General features: G+C 54.2%; 3 protein-coding genes across 3 annotated transcripts; 1 reads left to right on the top strand and 2 right to left on the bottom strand.

Annotated features, from left to right (window-relative positions):
- Positions 1–1,936: 1,936 nt before the first annotated feature.
- On the bottom strand, positions 1,937–2,747 carry J4E86_005516 (uncharacterized protein; the record flags this gene model as incomplete). Its single annotated transcript, XM_051446050.1, has 3 exons — positions 1,937–2,221; positions 2,275–2,409; positions 2,508–2,747. The coding sequence occupies 3 exons, from the start codon at positions 2,745–2,747 to the stop codon at positions 1,937–1,939; spliced, it is 660 nt and encodes a 219-aa protein (XP_051302817.1).
- Positions 2,748–4,663: 1,916 nt separating this feature from the next.
- On the top strand, positions 4,664–5,556 carry J4E86_005515 (uncharacterized protein; the record flags this gene model as incomplete). Its single annotated transcript, XM_051446049.1, has 3 exons — positions 4,664–4,829; positions 4,963–5,198; positions 5,284–5,556. The coding sequence occupies 3 exons, from the start codon at positions 4,664–4,666 to the stop codon at positions 5,554–5,556; spliced, it is 675 nt and encodes a 224-aa protein (XP_051302816.1).
- A 1,871-nt stretch (positions 5,557–7,427) lies between these two features.
- On the bottom strand, positions 7,428–9,430 carry J4E86_005514 (uncharacterized protein; the record flags this gene model as incomplete). The annotated part of the gene is made up of 3 exons (XM_051446048.1): positions 7,428–8,002; positions 8,689–8,790; positions 8,842–9,430. 3 exons carry the CDS (start codon positions 9,428–9,430, stop codon positions 7,428–7,430), a joined length of 1,266 nt encoding a protein of 421 aa, XP_051302815.1.
- Positions 9,431–9,948: the final 518 nt, after the last annotated feature.

Below are 9,948 nucleotides of genomic sequence, written 5' to 3'. Positions count from 1 at the left end.
TTCTCAATCAAGACCCAAATCCTATCGTCGAGGTGGAAAGAAATACACGTTGAGCATACAAAAAACATCGCCGATCAATCCCTATAATGCACCCTCCCTAAGAGCCGGCATTAGCTCTCCTAAATGCGGGGACCACTCAAAGAAGTAAAGAGACCATCTACGGGAAGACATCCGCACCCGGGACGCGAAATGACGCGTCGAGTAGCACACAAGTAACCAACAGCCAGAACCAACGTTGAAAGAGTATTTATCTGCGGCAGATACGCAATGACAAGAAAATGATATGAGATGGTCCCAGGAGGCCTCTACAGGCGCTACACAATTGACATGGAGGCTAAGTGCTAGTTAGTTCCACCATGTTGGCCCGACGTACAGAGGACAGCGTACAAAGCGTGAAGACTTCAGTCGCACTGCATCGATGCTGTGTCCATGTCCCGGCGTAGGTATCCTTCGGCGGATTTCCGCGGTGCGGTCCGTAGTTGTAACCTTGCAGTGATTTTCAAGAGCCGCTGGCCGACTAAATTGGGATCAGCCCTATGACGACACAGCTGTCAGTCTTGAGGCCACCTGTGTCTCGCGACAAACCTTCATCTCTCTCCTACGTAAAACACACATTCTCTTCTTGGTGATGTCAATGTGAGAGCGATGTCGGAATCGCACGACGTGTTATCAGTTACGCTCAGCGGCATCTCGAGAACATCTTCACACTCGCACAGCCTCATTCGCTCCACTGTGGCGCTCTTTGCATCTCATCAACAACCTCTTTCTAGGTACCCCAGCCCTCGAGATATTTCCGAAGGAGTAGGTGGCGTGCGCCTTTCGCATCCATCGGCTGGTTGTGTGCTACATGACTGCCACTTGGTGCGACGTATTAGCCAGATGCCGCAGTCACGTAGTCATGCATTTCGAGGGTATTGCCGTGATCGTGACCGAATGTCGTTATGGCCAGTGGGTAAAGCAAACCTCGAGGTAGACGGTACCAGTGTTGCATTGGCTCTGCAAAGCCTCCCGGTACATCGAGTCCGAAGGACGTACGTGGTTCCACGTACATGGTGTGATCTATCAAGGCGCGCTAGGCGGGCATGGTCGTGCGATTGCGGATGTCACATTTCCTCGAGGGTGTTCTCGAGTCTCTAGTTCAGTTCAGCCGGTAGGCGACAAGAGCCTTGCTCCCAGCTCCCAGCCGTTATCAAGCCGTCATCGGTGTCGCGCACGAGCCTGGGTCAACGTTGCACATTGCTTTTCACTGCGAGACAAACGTTGCAGTCCAGTGGAGAGAGGTGATAGGGCATCTCAGAGGAGTCAAGCGATGCGTGTGGACGTTAGTTCTTGCACCGGTGAGCCAGAGACGGCGGAGAAATCGAAACAGCGGATAACGTAAGTTTTTGTAGAAATCATTTCAAGGAGTGGTTCCGCGGACACTTCAGGGTTTTGAGTTGTGGTGGCAAGCTTATTCTCCCAGAAAGGCAAGTTCGAGCGACGGAATAGGAAGCAATGCCCAGACCAGACTAAGCCCTCACGGATAGCGGCCCACGAGGCTAGCTTGGAGTGAATTAAGGTGCTGGATTGGACCGAGACTATGAGTAGAGTTATAGATCTGGTCTACACAGCGCCTGGTAAATGTGACAGGAGATGCTAGATATGTTGATCGAGAACAAACGACTGAGAATAAAGAAACCACAGACTGCGCCAATATCCACGTAAGACGTACAGTCGTCCGGAAGTGCAAGTGCATCCCCGCCAACATTGCGTGCCCACATCAAATCTTCTCACTCGCTACACCGTCGCATGCGAACTCGCATGTATGCACCTGCGTCTTGGTCGTTGAGCGACACCGTGATTACTTTTGCCATTATGTGGGTATCCCTATCCAGTTACTATGCGCCTTCCGAGTAGTGACCTGCTACCAAAGCGGTAGAGTATGTGTGTATTACGTTTAGCCCAGCTTCTGGTCCTGGGGGTAGTGGCCGCCAGGATGGCGGGGCATGCCTTGCTGCGCCATGGGGTACTGGTTTGATTGCTGTTGTTGTTGGAGATAGCTCTGGTAGTGCAGGGCAGCCTCGGGCGTCATGTAGGCTTGGGGCATGGGCTGGTTGTTGGGCGGCATTCCGCGTGGCTGACCAGGCGGCACTTGGGCGTGGTTGTCCTCTGGCGATTCGACAGTGTCGTTGTCGACGCCATTCGCGTCGCCGCTTGACGGCTCAGGGGCGTTGAGACAGGCCTGGGCGCGGTTAGTAATGCAATGCGACAGGCGCGTGGGTGGTTGCAGCGTACCTGGATGAGGTTCTTGCCCTCGGGCTTGGTGACTAGCGGTTGCAGCTTGGGTGTGGTGAAGGTGTAGACGAGGCCAGTCTCGGAAACGACGAGCAGCAGCACTTGCGTGCCCGTCAGGACGGACAGTTCGTAGGCCTGGGGTGGAGGTTAGCGGAGCGCTCGGTGCAGGCAACGGTTTCAAGCGACGCGGGAGCAGATGCACCACGATGCGCGCGACGGGGGCACCAACGTACCTTCTTCATGATGCCGGCTTTGCGCTTGGAGAAGGTGATGTGTCGACGCGACTTGTCCTGGATGAACTTGATCTCAATCTTTCTTCGCTCGCGGCCGGGCTTGTCATCGTCGTCGTCGTCGTCGTCGGCAGCGGCGCGCGCACGCTTGACGCCGCGGTTCTCCATGCCCATGGTGCCATTGCCGTCGTCGTGGACGGACGGCGACGCGTTCTGGTCGTGCTCGGTGATTTCGCTGGCCATGGTGGTGAGTCGCGACAAAGATTGGTTACCCGCAGTGTTTGGGGGACGAAGGCCCTAAGCTGAGTTGGGCCGAGTGTGGGGAGTTGGCAGGCGTTCTTGCGTGGTTTGGGCAGACGCGCAAAATGTTACAGAAGGAACTGCAGACAGCTTGAGTTGGGTTAGACTCTTAGGACGCCCTCAATAGGAAAAGGAAGCGCGGCCTGTTAAAAGATCGGGGCTGGTCCCTTTGATGGCGCAGCAGGAATGCAAGGAAAAGGTGCGCGGGGGAGGAAACGCTTGGTCGCACTGTGCTCGGTGGAAGGCACTAAATTGCTCTGGGGCCCGTGCTGCGCCAGTGGCTGGGGGGTGCTGGTCGAAGGGCTTGGTGCCGGGGAGCGTGACCTGGCGCGGCAGGCCTCGCAGGAGCAGCGCAAGAAAGAGAGACTGGCGACGTACCTGGGACGACGGCCTGGGGGATCAGGTGCGGCGAGTGCTTTGTTTTGGCGCGCCGTTGGGAGCGTGCAAAAAGAGGCAGCGATGGTCTCGTGAACCCTGAGCTTGTGGAGCTTGGCGGGCACGCAGGGACAGACGGAGTGGTGCAGGTGTGTTATAGCCCGAGAGCTGTCTGAGGAAGGAAAGGGACGAACGGTATTGGGAATGAAACGGCGGGAGTGGTCAAGTATTTCTCTCGACGGCTGCTTTGGCTGCTTTGGTGCGGGCAGGCCCTCAACTATCCACACAACTGGGGGCGGATGCGCTTGAGCGCAACCCTGGTCACAGCTCTGAGTCGGAGATCGACAATTATTGCCCTGGCCGCCAGCCTCGCTCGCCGCCGTCGCGACACGCATGAACTGGCAGATTGCAGCGCAGCGCGGCCGTCGTGCTGATACTAACTTTGACCCCTTCCCACTAGAATTTGGCCTGTCAGGTCGCTTTTGGAGATGAACAGCAGCGGCCTTTCCACATGAAAAGTCCGCCGTCCCTCTCAGGCCGAGGGCTGCGCTAGAGGCAGCTGAGCAGGCCCCGCTGTTTCGTCTCATGTTGATTGGTGGGATGCCGCCGCTAGTCCCGCTCAAGTCAGATTGACGGTCAACTGGTGAATGCCGGTTCCCACTCCTGTCCGTCTTACAGTTCACACTACCCAGGCGACAGAAGACAGTACACGCGCAGCAGACAGGCATCCGAACGAGATGCCAAACTCTGCCGCCCGCTGCTCTTGTCCATCCGCCAAACATGCGCTTCATGCCACTCCAGAGCATCCCACGACGGTGGTGCTGCGTGGGTCGTGCTGGAAGCCGCGGCTGCACCAAGCCAGCACCAGGCAAGCACCTCCCTTACGCACCTTCCCCGTTTGATCTCGCTTCGCTTGCAGCGACGGTCTAGCCTGCTCCCTCGTCCCGCACGCCTGCGCTGTTGGTGGCGGCCTGCGTGAGGCAGCAGCTGGGTACTCACCACCACCGCGCCTCGTGACAGCCAAATGCCGCGGTTCACCTCATCTCAAGTAATTCCTGATGAATGTTCCAAACTTCTCGTCGCATCCTCACGCCGCGATCTACTCGTCTGTGGCTCACCGACGTCGCAGCGCCAAAACATCGAACCATTATGCCCGTTCGCGCCCGTGATTGGCCGCCCACCATGCTCCAACACTACTGAAACCACCCACGCATCGCCGTGGTCCAACTGCGACGCGCCTGCGCAGTGCTTCTTAATGCTCAAGGCCCCCGTGCCCCCAATGCCATGCATTTTCCGCGCGAGCGCTGCTCTTGCTACCACCTTCTCTTCTCTTCGCTACTTTCTATCTAATAATTCGCGTTGATCGCTTTGATCGACGTAGTTCACGAGAGTACGCCGGACGGCTCCGCTGCGCTCGACTTCCATTCTTTGTCCAATCGTTCTTTTCTCTCCAGTCTCTTCCGTCAAACCACACTACCGTCAAGATGCCGACCAAACTGATGATGGCCTTTGTGGGCATGGATTTCCTCTTCGCCGGATGTGGAGGACTGTTGCTGGGCTTCTCCCTCATATCTGAGCAATCAATGCGCGCCACTCCAACTGTAGACAACGTCACGCAGAACCTGCTGCTCGGCCAGTGTCCATTGACAGGTACGACCTTCACAAATGGGCGATGAGGGTGGCGTTGAAGGAATCGATATTCAACACTACTGTGGCGGCAGATTGTCCCACGCATCGCCTATGTTAGTGTAGTCTCAAGGAACATCAACTAACAATTATCCAGCTGGCGTCGTCAATGCTATCTTCGTTTTCGTCACATTCCTGCTGTCTCTCCCTGCGCTCTTCCTTCCAACAAATCGAGGCTGGCTTCGTACTCAGGGCTGGCTAGTCGTCATCTGTGCAACATTCACACTCGGACTCGGTATCGCCATCTGGGTGGAAACTCTGCAAACCCGGACCAACCTCAGTGTACTTTGGGGCCGTGAGTCGCCGCTTATTCAGAGTCTCCTGCAGCAAAAGGTGAGTCTTCCATGACTGGCGTCAGCACTAGAAGCGCATTTTCCGCACGTCCACGCCGGTGTGCACACAAGCTGACGAAGAACAGTTCGACTGCTGCGGCTATGTGAACTCGACCACCCCTCCATTTGTCCAGGATAGCACATGCCAAAACACCCTGGTCGCCGCTCAGAAGGGAGGTTGCATCGGCAAGTTCTCCTCATTCGCCAACACGTACTTGGACCGCGTTTTCACTGCAGCCTTTGGCATCGTCGGTGTAGACATGATCCTCGTACTCTGCGTTGCCATGGTCCTCAAGTACCGCATGGAGCAGGAGCGCTACAGGCACATTGACGAGAAGAACGGACTTGGTGGACTATAGTCGATTGGATGTTTTCAAATATAAAAAAGAAGAGGGTTTTGGAAGAGCCGGCAGCGAAGCCAACGAACGTACATGTCCAATCGAACGACTCTTTCTTTCCCTCCATAGTCTACAGCTGGTGATGTGGAAGTAATGACGGAGACTCAGCAGCGCTGATACTCCCTACGACTGGCTTTGTTGGTTTCATTCAGCTTTGCATCGTTTCTGCACTTAGCGTTCTTTGTGTATATAGATCTGGATACCACGCGTTAATTTAGATTCGCGACCCGCATGGAAATAGTATATGAGTCTCATCGACATCACAAGTTGACATAGCCATGACAATCCTTGGATTCTCCCATGTCCAGCCCACGAACTCACGACCTAAAACACCACCCCCAAACACACCAAATACCAAAACAGATCAAGCCTCCCCAATCCCTCACTACACCTGTCACTGGCACATTCTTCGCCCACACGCCTCGGACAAAGGCCGCTAATCCGCATTCTCATCGAGTGCAGCAGTGCATTTACTTTTACAAGGACCATCCCGCAAAGCCGCCAAACCGTTCATCGGCAAACGGCATCTAGTTCAAACGCGGAAACTGCTATCCGAAATAACAAGAACTGTTACCGAGACCAAGGATACCTGCATGCATGCAGTGGCAGAACGGGGCTAGGTGATGTTTTACCACCGGGATTATTTCAGGTGGAGTTTGTATGGGGATGGTCTGCGATGGGATGGGTCACGGGTTGTGGGCTTCGGCATGTAGGCTCGATATGCGCGACATTTTCGGTCGCTTTGTTAGGGCTAGAAGAGGCGCGTGGATCGGACAGGAAGTGTCTACGTGTGCTCAAGGCAGAGGTAATCTGGTTCCTTCGTACCATCCCAAACACTCGCGCTCTTTTGAGATGCGCGAAATCTAGAGGTCCCCGTTCCCTTTCTTCGCTTCGCACCCTGGCCGAGGCCGTTCCCAGCTTTCCACGGTACGCAACCTGCTAGCTTGCACATGTTCCGTCAGTGGACCATCACACCGCCTCAGATAGCGAGTCAGCAGTCTGCATGCGCCACAGCTCTCTCATCGTGCATCTGGAAGGACTTATTTCCCATGTCGCCAGGTGCATCTGCCATTCGTGAAGCGTACCCGTGCCGCCTGCCTGCCTTGCAATCCATCTGTACGAATATCTCTGCACACGTGTTCTTAATGAGCAAGACCTGCGGGTTTCTCAGCCAAGAACCCGCCTCACGCACGCACGTACAGTAGTTAGATGAGTAAGCCGCGTCGTCGCCCCGCCATGCAATGTGACAGGAGGAGATGAATCTCTTCTTGTGGGCCGCGACCGAGCATCCTCACGAATACAGCTGCGCGCATGATTTTTCTCTCCTGTCTAGACCCTTTGGCTAAGACGCTAGTTTTCGAAGGATTGCAGTAGGTGAAATTGCATGGTTTTCTTGCATTGGGTAGTCTGCGAAGATGACGGACGCGCTGCAATGGGACACGCCGGTTTGGCTCCCCTGTAGATCGCCCCCTGAAGTTCCAACATTGTCGCGCGGAGAAGGGCGCCAAGTGCTGTGCCAATGGTGATGCGAACTTCGCTTTCACAGATGCGTTACAGAACTATAGGATTGCGCGCAGTGTCGTATGACACTTTCCGATATGATCTTGAATTATCGTTACATTGCAGTAATGATAGATCATCTCATATTGATTCTCAATAATTTTCAACAAAGGTTTGTGAAGATGCGCAGAGTAGTATTGTCTGTGCAGTTGAGAAGATTTCCACGAGAAGTAAATTGGCACGGTATTGTTTATTGAGACTGATACCTTGTCGATGCGAGTGTCGTTGCATAATCTGAACTTGTCTGCGGAGCAACATCTTTACAGGGCCTTTCACGCTTTCGAGTCATCGGCTAGTGATACCGCTACATCGTCCTCTTCGTCGAAGATAGACTTCTTTGGCGCGTCTTTGCCCGTGCTTTTGAAGAACCTTCTGAGGTTTGGCTGTGTGTGTTCATCTTCATCACCAAAGACGTTATAGACCTTCTTTCCGCCTATCCGCACAGCGTGCTCTAGTCGTGCGCGTAGTCTTTCTATAGAATCTTTGGCGTCCATGATGGTAAGATCCACCGCAGCGCCAGCCTCGACGATGGAGTTGCTGAGTAGCTGGAACTGCCGAGCAAGCGCATCCACCTCGTTGTTGAAATCTTTGACTTCTGATGACGCTGGTACTGGAGCCCTGACTGGAGACGAGCCGGTTTCTGACGTTGTTGGACTTGATAAGGGCTGATACGGGACATTCAATAAGCCAGGCCCAATGGCAATGTCAAGCAATGTCAAACGTGCCGTGAGGTGCTCGTAGTCGGTGTCCTTGTCTATTCGGAAGTTCGAAGACTGGTCCAGGTATTGGTGAATCATGTCAGGCAGCTTGGGGTCTAAGAGTTCTACGTCGACTGATACTGGGTAGACTAATAACGCGAGAGCCAAGTGTCGTTGTAGGTATGCCGTTAATGGTGATGTCGCTGGGAAAGAACAGACTAGGTTCCTTTGAAGCAGAGGATGCGTTACTTTGACAAGCAGTTGGGAGATGATATCGCTAAGCTGTGAAGAAATTAGAGCCTGGGTATCGTGTTGCAGTGAAGGACTCCCTACGGTGGAGGTCATTTTGTGATTATCAAGGTTGCATATGAGAGCTTCCATAGCGTCTTGGATGATGTGTAATATGTGAGCATCTGCAATAACTCGGTCATCTAGACACACGTGGCAAAGAATAGAGAGCGCACGCCTTCGAGCTTTCGAACGTAGCCTACTAGAGTCAGCAAAGTACCGTACATGTAAATGGTCCACCTACACTGGCGCTGCTTGTTGAAGCAGTCTGGCGACAGAGACCAGTGACGGAGGAAGTAAGACTTTAGTTTCGGTTCGTGGTACTGAAATTGGGACTAGTTCAGTCTGCGCCTTGAGTTGAGTTGTATTGGCCCCCATTGCCCCGAATAAAGAATCTAGCCTGTCGTTATCAAGCAGCGTACGGAGGTGCTTGTTGTGAGGTTCTGATTCCAAGATCTCAATGTATCTGTAGCTAAGTGCCTCATTCCGGCTTCGGGAAACTACAGTTCTTAGCAGAAGCATTTTATCAAGTTCATGTGAAACGCACTACATTCAATCATCCATGAAGCTAGTTCTTCGGGAAGTTGTTGCATTCGAAAGATTTGTTGTGCAAAGCCGGTCATGAAAGCCTGGTCCCTGGCGTAGGAGTCTTGACCATGTTAGCAATAGATCCAACCTATCGTCATTGTAACCATCCCACCTTTGAGAATCGAGACCCATCCATGCTTGGTCAGGCTGCTGAGGGGAAATTTGGGCTGCGCTTGTATTGAGTCCGAGTCATCTTGGAAGAAATGGTAGACGCTCTCCATTTGTGTAGCATTGGTTCTCTGCATGGCCTGAAGGAGGCGATGCGATTTCTCTGGGTCGTCATCATCGTCCACAGCTTGGCCAAGTAGCTCCTCGTTGAGCGCCAGGGTAGTATCTGCGTGTTCTTCAAGGGACTGGTCCAGAAGCGCGCTGTGCTCCTTGATCTGCCGCTCTGTCTCGAGATTCTTGTGGGCCGTCTTTACAAGTACATCAAACTTGTTCTTGTTATCCTTGGCCTTCTTGGCCGGCTTTTGTAGACCGTTCTCTTGGTCTTCGGACATGCGCTTAGAACGTGTGGTGGTGGTCGTGACGATGGTCTTGACTTTGGGGGTGGGTAGACCAAAGTCAAGGTCGGGTAGAGAATCATCGTCCGAGTCGAGGACCACCTGCTGACCATTGGATGTTGTGCGCTTGCTTGCGCCTGAGTTTGCGGATGTTTGTGAGGGGTTGAAGGGCGGCGCATCGGCACTCGCAGCTCTCATTGTAGACGGCGCGCTGGACGCGAGCGGGTTGGACGAGGAAAGTGGGGTATCGGCGGCATATGAGTTTGCGTCCTGTGCCACTCCAGACGAATTTGGCGGGTTTGACTGACGGGTAGGCGCATTGTTTGCATCTGCAGTGGGAGTGCGGTTAGCCTGGGGCAGCAATACTGGTGGGGAGCGTGTACTTCTCTGAGGCAGCGTGGTTTGCGGGCTAGCAGCAGGCGGAGGGGTTCTGGAAACGGGCGAGAAGAAGTCTCGGATGCTTTTCTTTTGGGGTTTCATGGCGGAGAATAATAGAGGGGTGGTGGTGTAGACGGGTGGGGTGCCTGGTGGTGTAACGTCGTGACGCGTGAGGCGCCTAGAGGCCGGGAATAATTCCACACCTGGGCAGTTCACAGCACGCTGTCACGTGCCAGGTCGACGAACACCTGGGCAGCCCTGAATTGACCCGGGGCTAAGCATCTGGGCGCATTCCACCGTGGACGCCTCGCTGCCTGGCGCAGGGCGTGCAGACGGGC

Source organism: Alternaria arbusti, assembly GCF_024043155.1.
Source record: "Alternaria arbusti strain BMP 1465 chromosome Unknown scaffold_6, whole genome shotgun sequence".
Classification (NCBI taxonomy): domain Eukaryota; kingdom Fungi; phylum Ascomycota; class Dothideomycetes; order Pleosporales; family Pleosporaceae; genus Alternaria; species Alternaria arbusti.
This window is presented reverse-complemented; position numbering and strand designations above follow the sequence as displayed.